The following is a 21,810-nucleotide window of genomic DNA, read 5'->3' on the forward strand; positions in this document are numbered from 1 at the left end:
TAAAGCTTCATTAAATACAGTGACGATGATTAATAATTTAAAGAAGTGGAGTGAAGTGAAGTAAAGAGCATATTCAGGTCAAGGAACACGTATTTCAAAGTCAAATCTGTTATATTTAGTAATAATTGCGGATGACGGATGATGTAGATGTACACAAAAACTTAATCTAGTTTATGCTACATCTTTTGGTTAATCAATTGTTAATTGTTTTTGATAATAATAATAAATTAAAAAAGAGCCTATAAACCCATGAAATAATATCATAATTTCAATGCTATTCCGCACTCGCGCCCGCTACAGCTCAAGCTACCGAAGCCACTATCTTCCTCAAACAAACCAAACTAAACTCAGTATATATAGTAAAAAATGTTGATACAGAATTATTCAGTTCTGAGCACTCGATCTATTACCTTAATTTCTCATTTAACTATAAAAGAAATGAATAAATTCACTGCAGTGTTCGTTTTTTTTGTTGTTATATTCGGATCCCACAGATGTTGGGAGATTGCAGATGGTGACAACCCGACTTGGGATAATAGCATCTTTGATGAAGATATAGAGGATATTAACAGTGAAGAAGTGGCTCGGCAGAAGTTCAGTCTCATCTTTCCAGGTAATGTATCTCTATGTTTTTTTGTTTACGATAATTATTATTCTAAATAGCATAGGTTTATCTGGTATGTTAGAAGTTTATGACTGGTAGGGACCACTTACGATCAGGTCTCCTTAATAATTTGCCAACTGTGGTGTAAAATAAAATTGATAAAGATTTTTAATTAATTACATTGCTATGATATTGTTTTTTTTATCACGTTGCTATTATATTATTAATATGCTTTATTTTTGGTAAATGAATTACTAAGTTATTAATTATTAGCTTTGAATGACATTAAAAATATCACGTAGCCAAAAAATCTTATTAATTATCTAAACTATGAAAGTGATAAACAACATAAATTAATTGTATCCATTTAAGGAAATAATTATTGGTTAATTATTTACTTAGAAACGAGTGTTTCAATATGCGTGTTTTTGGTTGGGGAATACTTTACCTCATTAGTCATAGTGCAATACATAAACCCTTTAATAAAATCTCAATGTCTTTAAGTGAGACTTACTTATAAAAATTTCGCAAAGCTATGCTTAGTTAAAACACAAGTTTACTCGATCAGCTGTAAGTCAAAATCCGCCATCTTGCCTCTTAATAAGGTTTAAACTAGGAAACCGGTGATACTTTTGACAGCTATTTAAGCAATTCTTAATCTCCTCTTAACGCAAAACAAGTTTATAAGTAAGACTGTCAATGTTGAAACTATTTAATAAACCAAGCATAAACTGTCATTTATGAGCTTGTTCATATCTGAGGGCGCTGTTAGATAAAAAAAAACTCAACTGTCAAAATCCGTCACATATTCAAGATATCATTTGTTTATATTAGGTACAAAATGGTGTGGCGCCGGTAATATTGCTGATAGCTACGACGATCTCGGCTCGGCCAGGGAGACCGACATGTGCTGCAGGGAGCACGACAACTGCCCAGACCTTATCCTCGCCGGAGAGACCAAATACAACCTCACCAACTCTGCTTTCTACACGAGGTAATATAAGCCTTGGGTATCATCTATTAGAAATTCTTGTGCGTCCAGTCTCCACACATGTACAGGGGGACGTTTGTCGCGGCCCTAGGCACATAGTTAAGTGTGTATACTTCATGGTTGCCAATTCACATTGAGACCTATACAGGCTCGCAAGCATTTCCTGGCCTTCTCCCCTCTACTCATTTTAAGAGCTTTCCTTATCCTTTCCCCATACTTCGTTCCCATCTATCCCCTTCCAACTTTCCTCCAAGGCCCTGCAGTCGCTACGCCGTTTCAGTATACCCTTCGCTCGATTTCTCCTGGTGTGGACAGCTGGGACCGACACCAAAAAAAAAACATCTATAAGAACAAATCTTTTCTTCATTAGTCAACTGATATTGGTTTTAAACTTACTTTTATAAAGCGCTTTAATATCGAAGTTTTGCTTCCAGATTGAACTGTCAGTGTGACGAGAAATTCCGTCTATGTCTCCACAATGCTACCAGCAAAATAGCGAACAAGGTCGGAAAGATTTACTTCAATGCTCTTGGCACCAAGTGCTACAGAGAGGACTACCCAGTCACCGGATGCAACACATACGGCGGGTAAGCACATCTGATGTTCTATATCTATCGTAATTTTTTTTGTCCGGAGAAATGGAAATTGTCAGGCGACCGCCGAATAAGTCTTTAGTACTATAATCCTTATGCAAGACAATACCAACTAAAACTCCGCAGTGACCTTCCTCGGCATATTAGCTATGGCTGCAGGATCCTCCGGTAAGAAGTGCCTAGTCGTCCTCCGCATCCGACCTTATGCTGTGCAGATCGTCAAAATTGACCATATTTGTAATAGTATTATAATTTGCACGTATTATCCATTTTTAATATCTTTCAGCAATTGACAATCTAGGACACCCGACATTAAGATTTCACAAGTTCAGTTTTTCCTTATTACAAGGAATGGTTATTGATGACCTGTTATTAGCAAAGAATACTATTATAACCTTAGAAATCTTCCGCTTATTTCAGATGGTTCAATAGGAAATGTGTGGAGTATTCGTACAACACGACCGCAGTCCGGCTCTACCAGTGGTTCGACGTCAACAACTACTAAAGACCCTTATAATGTTAACAGTATAGTTCAAACATTTGAACAAGTAATTTAAAAATCTTTTTTTTTTCTCCTTGTTATTAAAAGGAGAAGGCTAAGACTCTCAGCTTTGCAGCCTAGTCTGTTGCTTCTTTTCCACGAAGTACATTCTAAATTCAAATAAATTATAACCTATTGTTTTTATATCGCTAAAAAGGCAATTATATCTAAGCAACAGTCAATCAACTTTTGAGTAGAGCGATATAATGTTATGATTTTAATAGGATAATTTATAACAATTAAACTTTTACTTCATAAAAATATAGTCCAATGTTATTGAAATTGTCCTAGCTCTACAAAATCTAGAAATCTAGTCGTCTATCAAACGACGCAAAAACTCTGGAGATTCCAAATATTTGTATAACTCATTCTCTGTATATATGTCGCTTAGATATACATAATTGCCTTTCAAGTGTCAATAATATTTTTAAGTAACATCATTTTTGTCAGTCAGGGCCCTTATTCTGTATGATAGTGTAAACGCGTAACGCGGCCGTGTCATGTTATCTTCGAGAAATGTGCGTGGAATGGTATTCTGTAAGCCAAATTTCTATAGTCCTAAACATGACGCGTTGTGTTACGTGCTTGTTACGCACTGTTAAAATAACGTGCGGGATAGAGAATAAGGCCCCTGGTGATATTCTGGTGGGAAATTTTGTAAAAAATATTATTATGAGGCCAATGTAAATACTTAACTAAACTGTTAACAAAAATTTGAATTACGTCCTACTTAATCTCTGAAGACTGTGTTCATTATATTAGTTTAACGTAGGTAGAGAAGGCTATAAGCTTGCTAACTTGCCAGTATTTATTTCTTGTCTTAAGACTATTTAATAAATATTACTATCACCTCTAACCAAAGCAATAGAATAAGGATATGTTTTCGAAAAAAAAATTACGTTTGTTTTAAATTGATTTTTTTTTTGTGAAAATCGAAATTCTTAATAAACATTTTACAGTACTTTATATGTAAAAATAATTGTAAAATCTATTCAATAATATATTGAACGATGTATTCCTTTAACTAGGTTTGTGATACCGCCTTTATTGTTTACCTAATTCATTTTCATGTTTTAATTATTTAAACTCTGGTGTATAAGAGCTATTTAACTTAGAAATAAACTTCATTGCAAGAACCTTATTTTTTATTCAGTATTATGAAACCTCGCTGATATTATGTGAAAATGGTACACCTACACCACAAAGGTCCTGCACTCAAACTCACGTAGCGTTTTTCCAAAAAAATATTTATTTGTTAACTATCATTTGCTCGCGGCTTAAAAAGACGGATAAAAAGCCCGCTATATCGATAACATACAGACAGACAGTAAAGGGGACTTTGTGTTATAATATGTATAGATAAATTAGCATGTCTTTTAAGTATACTTTTAACTTTCAAGTAATAGACTAGACAGCTGTTTTTTTATACACAAAACGGCTCAAGTTACTAGACAAAAATATTATCATTTTTTTTGGAGAAAATGTTATGACTGTAGTAACAATAAAAAAAAACATAGGCTACAAAAAGGCTATGGCCGGATAAGTTGTGTAATACTGGTCAGTCCGAAATTAAGTAGAAAAAAATTGATTCCTAATTTAGTTAGTACTTTTTACCCGAACTAGTGCACTGATGGTATACAATTTAAGTAAAATATTGATCAACACTCTCTCAACTCACAATGGGCGTGCAACACCTAAGACCAAATATCAATTATAATAAGTAGAGAAAGAAACTGTAAACTATCGAGTTTGCAGTAAACCTAACTATCCATACATAAACCATAAAATTAATGGGAAAACCCAAAGCAAATTACTCTATTCTATTTGGCGATTGTAAGCAGCAATAGCCTAGTTGGGTGTGAAACGGACTGCCGAGACGAATGTTCGCTGGTTCAAAACCCGAGGGCTCACATCTCTGAATTAAAAAAAATATGTCTATATATATTCTTTGAGAGCTGTCCCTTGCTTTAACGGCGTAGGAAGAAATCGTGAGGAAACCTGAGATGGATGTTAAGCCTCATGATGCACAGTAATTACACTGGCTACAACGTCCTTGGAACCGGAAAACACGATGCATAGACACCGCTGTTTGACGACAGAAATTGATATTGTTATGGTATCCACACAGACGGCCCCTGGCCTCCAAGACCAACCATCATTAAGAAATAGTTGCACATACCTAAAAGTCCTGAGGAAACCAGCATGCCTGAGGAGTTTTCTATAGGAATTTCGAGGGCGTGTGAAGTCTACCAATCCGCACTAGGCCAGCGTGGTGAACTAAGGCCTAATCCCTCTGATTAGTAGAGGAGGCCCGTGCCCAACAGTGGAACAGTATATAAAACAGGGCTGATATTATTATATTATTATTACCTAAAAGTAATGCAAATATTTAAAGATAAAAAAAATCACATATGATATCAGTAGGTTTGTTTTGTTTTTGTCACTTATACCTAACAATATGAACTGTTATTCATGAACTTATTCCGTGAATGTTTTAATAACTACATTTTAAAGTTACATATCCGTCGTGTGGGTTTTCTGGTTTACTACGGCATAACGCACGAGTTATAAACAATAATAATAACAATTAGCTAATAACTTTCACCAACATACCTCATGGTTTTCCGTCACGCGTGTCATCTTCGGGAACAATAATGTCACTGCGTAGAACTGTAAACATTTTGCTATGTTGACGTCATCTTGAGCAACTATTCTATATGTTTGGTGGCTGGTAACAAGAAGCAAACGCGAGTGGAGCAGTTTTCTTGTCAAAACTAAAAAGAATATGGAAATATATACCGAACGGCGAAAATGTTGCCCTTTTTTCACATGTAGATAATATATTAGATAATATATTAAGATAATATATTAGCCGATATGCAAAGTATGATTGAAATGTAAACAGTCGTAATAATTGTAAAAATTTCATTTTAAATTATGGATCTATAATAATATTCGGTGAAAATTGTGGTACAAAAATGTATGAATTAAGTACTTATTATTTCTTTGGTAATTTTTTTTGGGCGTATTTCTACTAGTTTTTTCCGTGATTTCTACGTTTCCTCGGGGGATGGTCTTAACATGATAAAACATAATTTTTTAAAGAAATCAAATTTATTACGGCTGAAGGATAAAAAAACTGAAGGTGTAACATCATTATCAATCAAAATAAGAAGACCAAAACTGGAAAGGCAAATAATGTATTTGCTAATTATCAGTTTCAGTTTGAAAGAATTAATCTCGATAGAAATGCGTTTACGGAATTTCTGACGAAATTTATTGTGACGTTGCTGATTGTTTCTCGGCTTCTCCAGATATTATGACGCTGAATACGTACAGAGGAAAATTATTTTATAAATATTTTACCTTCATCAGTACATACAACAGTACATATTTATCATAAGCTGGCTGTTTAATCATAGGCGTAGCGGACAATTATTTATATTCCTCTGATAATTGCAATATACAAATCTTTGCACATATTGTTAGTATCATTTATTATTATTCAACATATAATACCTAATATTTTATTCATTCTTCTAGCTAAACAATGAGTGGCCATGTATGTATAAATTCTGTAATTATGTGTACGTTGTGCAACAATTTTCATGCTTATTAGCAAGATATTGTGATAAGACTGAAATATATTATAAATATAATCAATAATTATCTCCAAAAAAGCACTTGGGAGAAAAATACATCATTTTTAAAGTAAGCACATTCGTTTATAGTAAAATATCGTCAACGGAATTCCTGATCCCGCTGACGCTTTACACTGTAACACACCCCTGGCGCTGAACAAACTACTGAAACCACAATATTCCTCAAACAAAGTCCTATATATAGCGAAAAACGTTCATAAATAATTATTCAGTTCGAAGCACTCGATTTAATACCATATACATTCAACTCTCAGTCTTCGTACTATTATAGAAAACATGTATAAACTCACTGACATTTTCGTTTTGGTGGCGCTGTTCAGCTCCTGCAGGTGTTGGGTCATAACGAGACATGAGCAACCTGCTCTGGACAACGGCTTACCTGACGAAGACATAGAGGATATCCATAGCGAGGAGGTGGCTAGGCAGAAGTTCAATCTAATCTTCCCTGGTAATGGGTCTTTGACTTTCTCTCTGTAAATTCTTTCTGTAATTGGTCTATCCTTCATCCACAATACCAGATCGAAGGGTCTATTGTTCTTATGGTAGACTTTTCTAAGAATTTTTCGGTGTACTGATCCACAAATATAAATTTCGATTATTTTTTCACCATTTTACAAATCAAATTCGTTATTTCTAGTATTAAATATCATAATATAAATCCTCAACATTAGCTTCATTTTTAACATCCGCTCTGATAACATTCATTCCATTCATTTTGTTCTATTTTATTTTTTACATACATATTAACAATTTAACATTTCTAGGTACGAAATGGTGCGGCACAGGCGACATCGCGGATAACTATGACGACCTCGGCTCGGCCAGGGAGACCGACATGTGCTGCAGGGACCACGACCACTGCTCAGACCTCATCCTCGGCAAGGAGACCAAATACAACCTCACCAACCCGGCCTTCTACACCAGGTACGAACTATAAAACATTCCACCTAAATATATATATGAATATAAATCATTTACCTTCAAACCTGTCTTAGACTTTAGGGAGGTATTCTTTTATCATTTCCATTATAATTTTAATCAAAACTAATATTGAGGTATGATTAAAATTATATTTACATACATAATATTTTGCCAACCAAGCATTTAAACATACAATACCGTGTAGCTACGCCTACCGCCATCTAGTGAGCGTTTTGTATAGTTCCCTAGGTCAACACTCAAGGGCATTGGCTATACTTCCATGGTTAATATTTTCTTTTATGTCTAGATACAGAAAACGCTTAAAATTAGTGCTCAAGTTACTTTGCATTCCCGACTTATAGTTTGACCACGGTCTTAACATTATTCTTCTGCTTCTAGACTGAACTGCGGGTGTGACGAGAAATTCCGTCTGTGTCTTCGTGCTGCGAACACCCGAATTGCAAATAGAATCGGCAAAATTTACTTCAACGCTTTGGGAACTAAGTGTTACAAGGAGGACTACCCTGTCATCGGGTGCAACTCATACGGCGGGTAAGTTTATAAATTAACTATATTTTGCCCATGGCTCGGCCCGCATGAGAGAGTTTTTCCGTGAGTCCCGCTTCATAATTTCCTGGGATACGGAACCTAGAGCACTCAGGAGTAATGTCAGTTCAGTAGTTCCAGAGATTACCCCTTACAAACAAACAAAATTATAAACTTTACCTATTTACAATATTAATAAATTTGCAGATTATTATAAATAAAAATACTATGGTCTACAATGAATAATAATAATACTTAATAGGCGTTCAGTAAAATAAATACAGACAATATTTCATCCTTATATAATATGCTTTTACATTGTTAATTGAATACATAAATATACAATAATATTTATTAGATAACTTGTGTTAATGTTACTAATTTTATTGTTTCAGATGGTTCAAGAGGAAATGTGTGGAGTATTCGTACAACACTACCGCGGACCGCCGCTTCCAGTGGTTCGACGTTAACAACTACTAAACATACTTAGACAATACAAGTTGCGTCTAGTTCATTTTAATAAACGATCCCAATCTCAATCTTCAATCCGATTCCGAGAATGAACCAATCAAAGTAAGTCATTTGTACGCATATCAAGAAAAACTTTGTTCTTATTGGTCTATTTTCAGATAGATCAGAAAAAGCGATCGGGATCGTTTATTGAAAATGGCGGTAAATTAGATAAAATCATAATCAATTCTTGTTTCAAATCAGTATTTATTTTATTGTTTACATTTATAAACCTCATACAGTAATTATGTTTAGTTTAATCAGGAACAAGGGCATTACTCTGATGACAGATATTCTCAATTTTACTGTTTATATTCAAAAAGTCTATGTTTCTGTAACACTATTTTTAGCTAAAATTGTATTTAATACACTTGATCTACAAAGACTGTTTATTGTGATAGTATATACCTACATAAAATCTTATTCACCAATGTTTCGTTTATTAACTTAAAACACTTTTATTAAAGGATAAAAGATACTTTATTATGTCTAACCAAAACTTAATTTTAAGTGTATCATACAATGTCGTTAATTTTATGTAATAATACAGCAGTGGCGAAGAGTCAAGTTTTTGAAAAGGTAACCCGATGGAAAAAAAATGCCTTAGTTAACATATCGCAACCAATTACCAGAAAAAAAAATTAAGATAATCGTAAACCGGCTTCCCTTTTAGGTGTAAAAGGGAAGCCGGTAGGAATCGGGTTGTATGGACGCTTCGCCACTGTAATACAGTAATTAATTTTCACTATAATTTAGCTAATAAGGTGTATTCAGACATGTACACCTGTAGAATAAACCTTAACAATATTCTTAATCGATGCCGCCTTTTGTGTTTAATAAGCTGTAAAATTTATTTAATTAAATTTTTGATACGAATAATGTAGATACTTAAAAGTTATTTATTTTTTTATTTAGTAAAAATAAACAATTAATTTTAATATCCTCAATTTTTTATCTTGCTAATATTTTGCATCTCCATGATCCAGTAAAAGATCATAAGGGCTGACGGTTCGACGGAAATCTAATCGGTGCAAACTGCTTCAAATTTTAATGGTACTGAAAAGAAAATACTTTCCAACTGTTATCGCTGTGTAGCGCTGTGGATTAAACTGAGACGAAGCTGTAATCTAATTAAAGACATTCAAAGATGGAATAATGTTAATCTTAAACCAACATACTCTGAAGACTTGTTTTTTTAGAGCATCTACTGTGATATAGTAAATGCTCTGAAAATTATAGTAGACAGCGACCCGCCCCGGCTTCGCACGGGTGCAATGCTGACTATTTAATGGATGTTATTATTATACATATAAACCTTCCTCTTGAATTAATCTATGTATTAAAAAAAACCGCATCAAAATCCGTTGCGTAGTTTTAAAGATTTAAGCACACATAGGGACAGAGAAAGCGACTTTGTTTTATACTATGTAGTGATGATGATTAACGAGGCCGAGTTCGCTGATCTAACTCCATCAGTTCTAAGTTCTTGGTGACGTCTACATCATTACATTGTAGATAGTCCAAAACTGTGTTTTAAGATTTTTCAAACGACGAAACTGTCTAAAAAGGCTATCCAACCCCAGACCCGTAACCCACAACGTGGTCCGTCAACGTATCTGAATTGACCAGCTAACAGTAGTCCGCTGGTAATCGCCAATTGATATGAAAGAAAAACTACAATTAAATCCCTGACATAAAAAAGGATGAAATGCATATCAAATTCTTAATACAGTATTTTCAGAATAGATGTAAAGATTTTGAAGCAGAGCGCAAAGACATTCTACTTTTTATTAACTCATTCACAATTATTAGTGACGAAGTAATGAAATACCCAGCCAATATTCAGCTAGAAAACAACGAAACCACAATCACAGATATTTTCCAACACAGTTTTTTCACAACCACAGCAGCCTATCGATGATTTTGTAAAGTTCTGGAAGATGAACCAAAAAGAGATTTTCCTACCACATCTGTTGCGTTGCAGTTTTAAAGTAAATTTGTAAAAAATAAATACGGTGTTTTTTTTTTACATGTAAACACATTTCTGATTTAATTTTACTTTCTATCTATTTCTATCTATATATTTATATCAGATTATTCGCCATGCATTCAAAAATGAATAGTTCAAAAACCCCTATAGAGGTTCACGGAATCAGCAAGAACTATTGTGTGGATCAAAGCTCATATAGCTCAAAATATATATATATATTTTATTTTGTACCATTTTGAAGAAAAATATACCCATAGAAATGTGGGCCGCCGGTGGACTTGGATGCAAAATGTCCACTTCCAATATAGGTTGAACAGCCTTGGTGTACCATCTAGATATATTAGTATTATATAAAGCTGAATAATTCGTTTGTTTGTTTGAACGCGCTTATCTCAGGAAATTCTGGTTTAAATTGAATAATTCTTTTAGAGTTGGATTTAGATAGCCCATTTATCGAGGAAGGCTATATAACATCACGCTATGACCAAAAGGAGTGGTCATCGACCATAAGCGAACATCAATGAAAAATGTTGCAAAAACGGGGAAAAATTATTCCTTTTGGGAGCTTCCGTTGCGTGCGCTGTGTAAACGGTTAAGTCGCGCAGTATGTATGACGGAATTGTTATTCTTAAAAAAATTACAAAGATATTATAAAGCAAAGGCCCCCGCCGCATCAGTCTGCGTGTCTGAACGCGATAAACTCAAAAACTCATCGGATTTCGATGGAATTTGGTATGGATAATTTAAAGCCCTAGGAACTACGAATCCAAGGGATATCACGGAATCAGCAAGAACTATGGTGCAACATAACTATAGGTACCTACATGGCACTACATTGCAAAATTTGTATTGATTATACACTAAGGAAATACATAAAACTACGCAGATTATTAAATGGCTGATTCTTATAAACGATCTTACCCGTTACCATCGATTTCATAGCAAAAATGGACCAATCAAAGTAAATTTTATATAACATGCTTGCAGTCGACTTATTTTAATTGGTTTATTGTAATCATTATCGCGTAGTTAGTGATTGTGGTGATTTATTGCAATAGGCCGTAAGCGTATTTTCTGTTCTAAAATGAACGATTAATTTCGACAATGGTTTCTTCTTTCCTTTTCTTTCCACCTGTCGTCTCACTTGGATAAGTATCTAACCGTCAAATATACTGAAAATTCCTTAATTCATATTTGAAATAGCCAGATTTTTTCTTTTGTCTTTTTGTAGCTCTACAACAATTTAATATCATAAGACTAAGTATATTTTTATAAGATGTCCTATAGGGCAAGAAGGTTGTGAAGTGGAGGCCATGAACAGGCAAGCGCAGCGTCGGACCCACGAGGTGGACAGATGACCAAATAAAAGACGCAGGAGTTTTGCTAGATGCGGGCTGCTTCCAATAGGTCGATTGGGTAATTTTTGTGGGAGGCCCATGTTCAGCAGTGGACATCCTGCGGCTGATGATGATATTTTTATAAAATACTAACCTAAATATTTGCTATGAATTTTCTTACTAAATCAAAAACTTTAAATCGCTCTACTCAAAAGCTTACTGATTGTCGCTTAGATATGATTGCTGATGCTGATCTAATAATATTTTTATAAAGTACCTAAATATTTGCTATGAATTTTCTTACTAAATCAAAAACTTTAAATCGCTCTACTCAAAAGCTTACTGATTGTCGCTTAGATATGATTGCTGAGGGTGATCTAATAATATTTTTATAAAGTACCTAATTATTTGCTATGAATTTTCTTACTAAATCAAAAACTTTAAATCGCTCTACTCAAAAGCTTACTGATTGTCGCTTAGATATGATTGCTGAGGGTGATCTAATAATATTTTTATAAAGTACCTAATTATTTGCTATGAATTTTCTTACTAAATCAAAAACTTTAAATCGCTCTACTCAAAAGATTACTGATTGTGGCTTAGATATGATTGCTGAGGGTGATCTAATAATATTTTTATAAAGTACCTAAATATTTGCTATGAATTTTCTTACTAAATCAAAAACTTTAAATCGCTCTACTCAAAAGCTTACTGATTGTCGCTTATATATGATTGCTGAGGGTGATCTAATAATATTTTTATAAAGTACCTAATTATTTGCTATGAATTTTCTTACTAAATCAAAAACTTTAAATCGCTCTACTCAAAAGATTACTGATTGTGGCTTAGATATGATTGCTGATGGTGATCTAATGATGTTTTTATTAAGTAAGTACCTAAATATTTGTTATGAATTTTCTTACTAACTCAAAAACTTCCTCTCACTAACTCTAAAGCTTACTGATTGTCGCTTAGATATGGATGCCTTTCAATCGTCGACTTCGACTATTGAAAGTCATTAGGAAGGTTGATTTTTTTTTAATTTTCTATTAGTTTAAAAAAGTATAGAAAAACGTGCTGATTATTAATATGTATGAAACTCAGTGTCGCTTAAGTCGCAAATTAGCCTCTCAACCGCCGATATGATGTCGGTAATCATTTGCAAAAATTACCGTAATTTGTTTTCAATACGCCTAACGTAAACCATATCGTATTAATAAACGTATGATTGTCACTCTGTTTTTTTATGTAAAACATAAATCACCGTAACTAGGTATTTTAAATATACTTATTTATTTTTATTTATTTAATGGTCACAAACTATTGTTACTCTTAATCATAATACAAAAAAATAAAAATTCAATTGGTACAGCCAATAACTAAGTGTACAATATAAATTTTTTTTACACATCATGCAAATAAAGAAGACATTGTGTATTATGTATTATGATTATTATATTATTATGTATTCGCACCTACGCGAAAAATATATTTACATCATATATTTCTCGGCCCTTATGTCAATGAACATAGCAAAAAATCGACGATTTTTTTGTTTTTATTTACTACTATTATGCTACGCGGGTTTTCTAGCTTACTACGTCATCATTACGCATGCGTTATGATCTAACCAATAAACAATAATAACAATTAGCTAATTACTTTCACTGACATACCCCACGGGTTTTCGTCACGTATTACCTTCGAAAACAAGTGACGCCAAATACTAAGCGTAGGCTTGTAATCATCGTTTGACGTCATCTTAGTCAACAATTCTCTAATGATCAAATTGGTAAACAATCTCAATTGCAATCCACAGATCGCTCCTAATAATCCGATGAAAGTAATATGTGTAGGTAACGACACAATTCTGTATAAGGAAAGTTCTAGAAAACTAACCCCCTTATTGATAGACGTTATTTATCTAAGGACGAAGCATTGCTGTGATAACAAGTGTGGTTCTCAGCTTTGTTTATCTGAAAGCTTACTGTTTGTTCAGCTTTGCTTATCTGACAGCCAACTAGGTTCAAGTTGTATCTCTACATTAGCCAATCACAACGGCCCTATGTCTACGCACTGCGAAGACTGCCATGCCGTCAGCACTAAGAAATAGACTTGTTATCACAGCAATGCTCTGTCCTTAGATAAATAACGTCTATAAATAAGGCGATTAGACTATATCAGTGTAAGTCCTAGGTGTTTAGAGGCAGGTACATTTACGAAGAATCTCCCACTTCTGAAACTACGTGATTTAGGTCATGTTATTTCTTTTTCGTCACTGTTACTAAATATAATGGTTCGACGTTAACAACTACTAAACATACTTAGACAATACAAGTTGCGTCTAGTTCATTTTAATAAACGATCCCAATCTCAATCTTTAATCCGATTCCGAGAATGAACCAATCAAAGTAAGTCATTTGTACGCATGTCAAGAAAAGCTTTGTTCTTATTGGTCTATTTTCAGATAGATCAGAAAAAGCGATCGGAATCGTTTATTGAAAATGGCGGTAAATTAGATAAAATCATAATCAATTCTTGTTTCAAATCAGTAATCACATTGCATTTATTTTATTGTTTACATTTATAAACCTCATACAGTAATTATGTTTAGTTTAATCAGGAACAAGGGCATTACTCTGATGACAGATATTCTCAATTTTACTGTTTATATTCAAAAAGTCTATGTTTCTGTAACACTATTTTTAGCTAAAATTGTATTTAATACACTTGATCTACAAAGACTGTTTATTGTGATAGTATATACCTACATAAAATCTTATTCACCAATGTTTCGTTTATTAACTTAAAACACTTTTATTAAAGGATAAAAGATACTTTATTATGTCTAACCAAAACTTAATTTTAAGTGTATCATACAATGTCGTTAATTTTATGTAATAATACAGTAATTAATTTTCACTATAATTTAGCTAATAAGGTGTATTCAGACATGTACACCTGTAGAATAAACCTTAACAATATTCTTAATCGATGCCGCCTTTTGTGTTTAATAAGCTGTAAAATTTATTTAATTAAATTTTTGATACGAATAATGTAGATACTTAAGAGTTATTTATTTTTTTATTTAGTAAAAATAAACAATTAATTTTAATATCCTCAATTTTTTATCTTGCTAATATTTTGCATCTCCATGATCCAGTAAAAAGATCATAAGGGCTGACGGTTCGACGGAAATCTAATCGGTGCAAACTGCTTCAAATTTTAATGGTACTGAAAAGAAAATACTTTCCAACTGTTATCGCTGTGTAGCGCTGTGGATTAAACTGAGACGAAGCTGTAATCTAATTAAAGACATTCAAAGATGGAATAATGTTAATCTTAAACCAACATACTCTGAAGACTTGTTTTTTTAGAGCATCTACTGTGATATAGTAAATGCTCTGAAAATTATAGTAGACAGCGACCCGCCCCGGCTTCGCACGGGTGCAATGCTGACTATTTAATGGATGTTATTATTATACATATAAACCTTCCTCTTGAATTAATCTATGTATTAAAAAACCGCATCAAAAATCCGTTGCGTAGTTTTAAAGATTTAAGCACACATAGGGACAGAGAAAGCGACTTTGTTTTATACTATGTAGTGATGATGATTAACGAGGCCGAGTTCGCTGATCTAACTCCATCAGTTCTAAGTTCTTGGTGACGTCTACATCATTACATTGTAGATAGTCCAAAACTGTGTTTTAAGATTTTTCAAACGACGAAACTGTCTAAAAAGGCTATCCAACCCCAGACCCGTAACCCACAACGTGGTCCGTCAACGTATCTGAATTGACCAGCTAACAGTAGTCCGCTGGTAATCGCCAATTGATATGAAAGAAAAACTACAATTAAATCCCTGACATAAAAAAGGATGAAATGCATATCAAATTCTTAATACAGTATTTTCAGAATAGATGTAAAGATTTTGAAGCAGAGCGCAAAGACATTCTACTTTTTATTAACTCATTCACAATTATTAGTGACGAAGTAATGAAATACCCAGCCAATATTCAGCTAGAAAACAACGAAACCACAATCACAGATATTTTCCAACACAGTTTTTTCACAACCACAGCAGCCTACCGATGATTTTGTAAAGTTCTGGAAGATGAACCAAAAAGAGATTTTCCTACCACATCTGTTGCGTTGCAGTTTTAAAGTAAATTTGTAAAAAATAAATACGGTGTTTTTTTTTTACATGTAAACACATTTCTGATTTAATTTTACTTTCTATCTATTTCTATCTATATATTTATATCAGATTATTCGCCATGCATTCAAAAATGAATAGTTCAAAAACCCCTATAGAGGTTCACGGAATCAGCAAGAACTATTGTGTGGATCAAAGCTCATATAGCTCAAAATATATATATATATATTTTATTTTGTACCATTTTGAAGAAAAATATACCCATAGAAATGTGGGCCGCCGGTGGACTTGGATGCAAAATGTCCACTTCCAATATAGGTTGAACAGCCTTGGTGTACCATCTAGATATATTAGTATTATATAAAGCTGAATAATTCGTTTGTTTGTTTGAACGCGCTTATCTCAGGAAATTCTGGTTTAAATTGAATAATTCTTTTAGAGTTGGATTTAGATAGCCCATTTATCGAGGAAGGCTATATAACATCACGCTATGACCAAAAGGAGTGGTCATCGACCATAAGCGAACATCAATGAAAAATGTTGCAAAAACGGGGAAAAATTATTCCTTTTGGGAGCTTCCGTTGCGTGCGCTGTGTAAACGGTTAAGTCGCGCAGTATGTATGACGGAATTGTTATTCTTAAAAAAAATTACAAAGATATTATAAAGCAAAGGCCCCCGCCGCATCAGTCTGCGTGTCTGAACGCGATAAACTCAAAAACTCATCGGATTTCGATGGAATTTGGTATGGATAATTTAAAGCCCTAGGAACTACGAATCCAAGGGATATCACGGAATCAGCAAGAACTATGGTGCAACATAACTATAGGTACCTACATGGCACTACATTGCAAAATTTGTATTGATTATACACTAAGGAAATACATAAAACTACGCAGATTATTAAATGGCTGATTCTTATAAACGATCTTACCCGTTACCATCGATTTCATAGCAAAAATGGACCAATCAAAGTAAATTTTATATAACATGCTTGCAGTCGACTTATTTTAATTGGTTTATTGTAACCATTATCGCGTAGTTAGTGATTGTGGTGATTTATTGCAATAGGCCGTAAGCGTATTTTCTGTTCTAAAATGAACGATTAATTTCGACAATGGTTTCTTCTTTCCTTTTCTTTCCACCTGTCGTCTCACTTGGATAAGTATCTAACCGTCAAATATACTGAAAATTCCTTAATTCATATTTGAAATAGCCAGATTTTTCTTTGTCTTTTTTGTAGCTCTACAACAATTTAATATCATAAGACTAAGTATATTTTTATAAGATGTCCTATAGGGCAAGAAGGTTGTGAAGTGGAGGCCATGAACAGGCAAGCGCAGCGTCGGACCCACGAGGTGGACAGATGACCAAATAAAAGACGCAGGAGTTTTGCTAGATGCGGGCTGCTTCCAATAGGTCGATTGGGTAATTTTTGTGGGAGGCCCATGTTCAGCAGTGGACATCCTGCGGCTGATGATGATATTTTTATAAAATACTAACCTAAATATTTGCTATGAATTTTCTTACTAAATCAAAAACTTTAAATCGCTCTACTCAAAAGCTTACTGATTGTCGCTTAGATATGATTGCTGATGCTGATCTAATAATATTTTTATAAAGTGTTAGATCATAGATTAGTCTTTTATATGTAATGTCACAATTATAAAAAATAAAATGTACTGACACTCTGGTCTGTTATGTCTAGTATTGACAAGACGTATTTTATTTCGCATTACCTATATAAATTTCTGATTTCATCTATTTAAAGTAATATTTATCAGGTTATGGGCCATTATTACTCCGTAAAAGATTAAATCAGTTTTTTACCGAAATAGTCACGCGATTAAATGGGATAAAATTGATAAAGATTCACCGGTCAGCCACGAGCGACATTTTGTTCTAGAAGTTTTTCAGCGAACTGCAAAAATGAATTCACAAATATCCATTGGTACCATCGAGAAGTTAATTGGCAGAAAAAATTATCCAACGTGGAAATTCGCCGCAAAAACTATTTGGAACATGAGGAGCTGTGGGACACTATTGAACCGGGTGCGGACTACAAACATGATGTCAAAAAGGATACAAAAGCAAGATCTAAACTAATATTACTAATTGATCCCATTAATTATGTCCACGTACAGGAGGCGACTACGGCGAAACAGGTATGGTCGAAATTAGAGCAAGTCTTTGATGACTCCGGGCTCAGCAGAAAAGTAGGTTTATTACGAGAATTAATAACAACTACTTTAGATAATAGCTCTAGTGTTGAGGACTATATTAATAAAGTGATGACAGCAGCACACAAGCTCAGAAATATAAACTTTGTAGTAGGAGACGAGTGGCTCGGTAAATTGCTACTCGCTGACCTCCCTGAAGTCTACAAACCGATGATTATGGCTATAGAAAGCTCTGGTGTGCCCGTTAGCGCTGATTGTCCAAACGAAGCTATTACAAGACGTCAAAGTCTCAGAATCCTCAGCCAATGCCACCATTTTCCTCAGCCTATTATGTCAAGTATAATAAAATTAGAAATACGTCAAAATCCCATAAGGATTCATCTGATAAATATCATAAGAAAAGCCCACGGTGTTACAATTGTAACAAATATGGTCATTTAAGCAAAAATTGTAATTTTCAACATAAGAAAAAAACACAGTCTGAGAAAACAAGCTCGGTTAATAGCTCAAAAAATAATGGTTATTATGCTGTTTTTTCAGCTGCAGAAACATTGGATAGCAACAGATGGTATGTTGATTCTGGAGCCTCGCGGCATATGTGCAGAGAAAGAAAATGGATGCACAATGTTTCATCTTCTACAGTAAGTCATATAAAGGTAGCAGACAACAAGACTGTGGCAGTGTTGGGATGTGGTAACGTCGACTTGCAAATAAGAGATTCTGATGGTAAACCTCAAACAATACAAATAAGAAACGTTTTATATGTACCTTCTTTGACAACTAATTTAATTTCTGTAAGTCAGATGACAAAAAATGGTTGTGAGGTTAAATTCGAAAAAGACTACTGTCAGATTTATAAAGATGACAAATTAATTTTCACTGCATTGCAACATAATAACATGTATGTATTAAATTATTTTTCTGAGACGTCAGCCTTGTTGTCGAAAGTAGATGAATATGATTTAAATTTATGGCACCAGAGAATGGGCCATCTTAATTTCACAAACTTGATGAAAATAGAGGAGAATGCCGAAGGGGTGAAATTATCCAAAAAAGGTAATCAGATCTGTACTACTTGTTTGGAAGGGAAAATGACTAGATTGCCATTTAAAGATATTGGGACTAGAGCATCTGAACCACTTCAATTAATTCACTCCGACTTATGTGGACCGATGGAAACTATTTCCCTGGGAGGTGCAAGATATTATGTCACCTTTATAGATGATTTTAGTAGAAAAGTTTATGTCTATTTTATGAAGAATAAATCTGATACTTTGAATAAATTTAAAGAATTTAAAAATATTGTAGAGAATGAAACTGAAAAACGGATAAAAGTATTACGATCAGATAATGGTCGAGAATATGTAAATGCAGAATTTAAGTTGTTTCTGGAAAAATCTGGTATACAACATCAAACTACCAACCCTTATTCTCCAGAGCAAAATGGGTTAGCCGAACGGATGAATCGTACGCTTGTAGAAAGAGCTAAATGTATGATTTTGAATTCCAGATTAGAGAAATATTTTTGGGCTGAAGCAGTATCTACAGCTGCTTATATAATTAACAGGACACCAACAAAGGCTTTAGAATACAAGACGCCTTATGAAAAATGGTTGTGTAAAAAGCCACGTATTAATCATATGAAGATTTTTGGATGTGAGGCCATGGTACATGTGCCGAAGGAGAAGAGGCAAAATGGGACTCCAAAGCGGTGAAAATGGTATTTGTTGGATACTGTGAGAACACAAAAGGGTACAGATTCTATGATAGAAAACAGAAACAAATATACAAAAGTAGAGATGCTATTTTTCTTGAGCATGTAGTTACTAATAATTGTGTTATTATGCCTTTATCAGAGTTACAAGATAAGGAAATTGAAAACTTGTCACAAACTGTGGATATACCAGACAATTCGCTTTGTGATACACCAAAAGTTTCGAGTTTAACTGTGAATAAGAGTACTGATAAAGAGGAAGTATTGGAGAGTGATGATAGCTACCACACTGATACTGCTGACGATGAGTGTGTGCCAGATAGAAAAATAACTGAAGTTACACCTAGTCAAATAGTATTGAGGCCGAGAAATAAAAATAAACAGAGTACCTACTTATGTGAAAGTTTGGATAATTCTGAGCAATTAATAGCCTTATTAGCCAATGAGCCCGATTCTGTAGAAAAAGCTCTTTTGGGTCCAAATGCAAAAGAATGGAAGGATGCCATGAACAGTGAATATGAGTCACTCCTGAAAAATAATACGTGGTCATTAGTAACTTTACCAGAAAATAAGAGAGCAATTCCATGTAAGTGGATCTACAAAATGAAGACTGGTGCTAATGGAGAAATTGTACGGTATAAAGCAAGATTAGTTATTAAAGGTTTTATTCAGAAGAAGGGAGTAGAATATAATGAAGTATTTGCCCCGGTAGTTCGTCTTACTTCAATCAGATATTTATTGGCATTGGCTGTAAAATACAACTTATTCATTGAACAGATGGATGCAGTTACGGCGTTCTTACAAGGGGATATTGACACAGAAATATATATGGAACAACCACCGTCTTATGAACAAGGAGATAAAGTTTGTAAGTTAAATAAAGCCATTTATGGACTTAAACAGGCGAGTCGACAATGGAATTTGAAACTAACGTCTGTATTAAAAGAATTGGGCTTGAAAAGTATTACTGTGGATCCATGTATATATTACAACACTAATGATAAAAATATTGTGATAATTATTATTTACGTTGATGACTTATTATTATTTTATAATAATGAACAAGTGGGAAAGGAAATGAAACAACAATTGAAAAGTAAATTTGAAATGAAAGAACTTGGTCCTGTGCATTATTTTATTGGTTGGAAAATTCAGCAAAACTTATCGAGAGATGAGATTTATATTGATCAGACTAATTATATAAAATTAATTTTAGAAAGATTCAAGATGAATGATTGTAATCCAGTTAATTTGCCATGTGAGTCTGGTGTTAAATTAATCAGTTCAGAAGATGAAAGAAATATTTTAACAAACATACCATATCAAGAGGCGATTGGAAGCTTGTTATATTTATCTCAGGAACGAGGCCTGATATATGTTATATAGTTAATAAACTGAGCAGTTTTAATAATAAACCAGAACAGCAACACTGGCAAGCACTTAAAAGAGTATTACGCTATTTAAAAGGGACCATGGATTACAAGTTGATATTTAAACAAAATGAAGAAGAAAAATGTATATTTGGGTATTGTGATTCTGATTGGGCTGCAGACATTAATAGTCGGAGATCCTGCTCTGGCTACATTTTTTTGTTTCAGAGTGCTGCAATTTCATGGTGTTCAAGACGACAAAATACCGTTGCTTTATCAACCATGGAAGCAGAGTATATGTCACTCGCAACCGCCACTCAAGAAGCAATGTGGCTAAGAAATTTAGAACTTGAACTGCAGTCATGTCAACAACATGGTGTCGGAATTTCGCCGTCCATTATTTATTGTGATAATCAAAGCACAATTAAATTTGCAGGTACAGAGTCGTACTGTGCCCGCAGCAAACATATTGACATAAGATATCATTTTCTGCGTGAAAAGGTTTCTAAAAAGGAAATAAAAATTATGTACATGGGTTCCGAAAGAATGGTGGCTGACATACTTACTAAACCTACAACACGCATTAAATTCCAAGAATGTGTTCGAGAAATGGGACTACGTTTTGGGGAGGATGTTAGATCATAGATTAGTCTTTTATATGTAATGTCACAATTATAAAAAATAAAATGTACTG

General features: G+C 33.8%; 2 protein-coding genes across 2 annotated transcripts; both read left to right on the forward strand.

The window, feature by feature from the left end:
• The first annotated feature begins 402 nt into the window (after nucleotides 1-402).
• On the forward strand, nucleotides 403-3,826 carry LOC115443268 (phospholipase A2). Its single transcript, XM_030168615.2, has 4 exons — nucleotides 403-613; nucleotides 1,439-1,598; nucleotides 2,030-2,182; nucleotides 2,609-3,826. The coding sequence occupies exons 1-4, from the start codon at nucleotides 439-441 to the stop codon at nucleotides 2,691-2,693; spliced, it is 573 nt and encodes a 190-aa protein (XP_030024475.2). The 5' UTR covers nucleotides 403-438; the 3' UTR covers nucleotides 2,694-3,826.
• A 2,787-nt stretch (nucleotides 3,827-6,613) lies between these two features.
• On the forward strand, nucleotides 6,614-8,799 carry LOC115443308 (phospholipase A2-like). The gene is made up of 4 exons (XM_030168664.2): nucleotides 6,614-6,839; nucleotides 7,156-7,315; nucleotides 7,712-7,864; nucleotides 8,254-8,799. Exons 1-4 carry the CDS (start codon nucleotides 6,668-6,670, stop codon nucleotides 8,336-8,338), a joined length of 570 nt encoding a protein of 189 aa, XP_030024524.2. The 5' UTR covers nucleotides 6,614-6,667; the 3' UTR covers nucleotides 8,339-8,799.
• The last annotated feature ends 13,011 nt before the right edge of the window (nucleotides 8,800-21,810 follow it).

This window comes from Manduca sexta, chromosome 9 (genome assembly GCF_014839805.1).
Source record: "Manduca sexta isolate Smith_Timp_Sample1 chromosome 9, JHU_Msex_v1.0, whole genome shotgun sequence".
Taxonomy (NCBI): Eukaryota; Metazoa; Arthropoda; class Insecta; order Lepidoptera; family Sphingidae; genus Manduca; species Manduca sexta.

Excerpts from the sequence above, each read along its gene's own strand:
- LOC115443268 (XM_030168615.2), top strand. The coding sequence starts at position 439 with ATGAATAAATTCACTGCAGTGTTCGTTTTTTTTGTTGTTATATTCGGA. Across the intron at positions 614-1,438 it reads GTTCAGTCTCATCTTTCCAG|GTACAAAATGGTGTGGCGCC; the intron begins GTAATGTATCTC and ends TGTTTATATTAG. Across the intron at positions 1,599-2,029 it reads AACTCTGCTTTCTACACGAG|ATTGAACTGTCAGTGTGACG; the intron begins GTAATATAAGCC and ends TTTTGCTTCCAG.
- LOC115443308 (XM_030168664.2), top strand. The coding sequence starts at position 6,668 with ATGTATAAACTCACTGACATTTTCGTTTTGGTGGCGCTGTTCAGCTCC. Across the intron at positions 7,316-7,711 it reads AACCCGGCCTTCTACACCAG|ACTGAACTGCGGGTGTGACG; the intron begins GTACGAACTATA and ends TTCTGCTTCTAG. Across the intron at positions 7,865-8,253 it reads GGGTGCAACTCATACGGCGG|ATGGTTCAAGAGGAAATGTG; the intron begins GTAAGTTTATAA and ends TTATTGTTTCAG.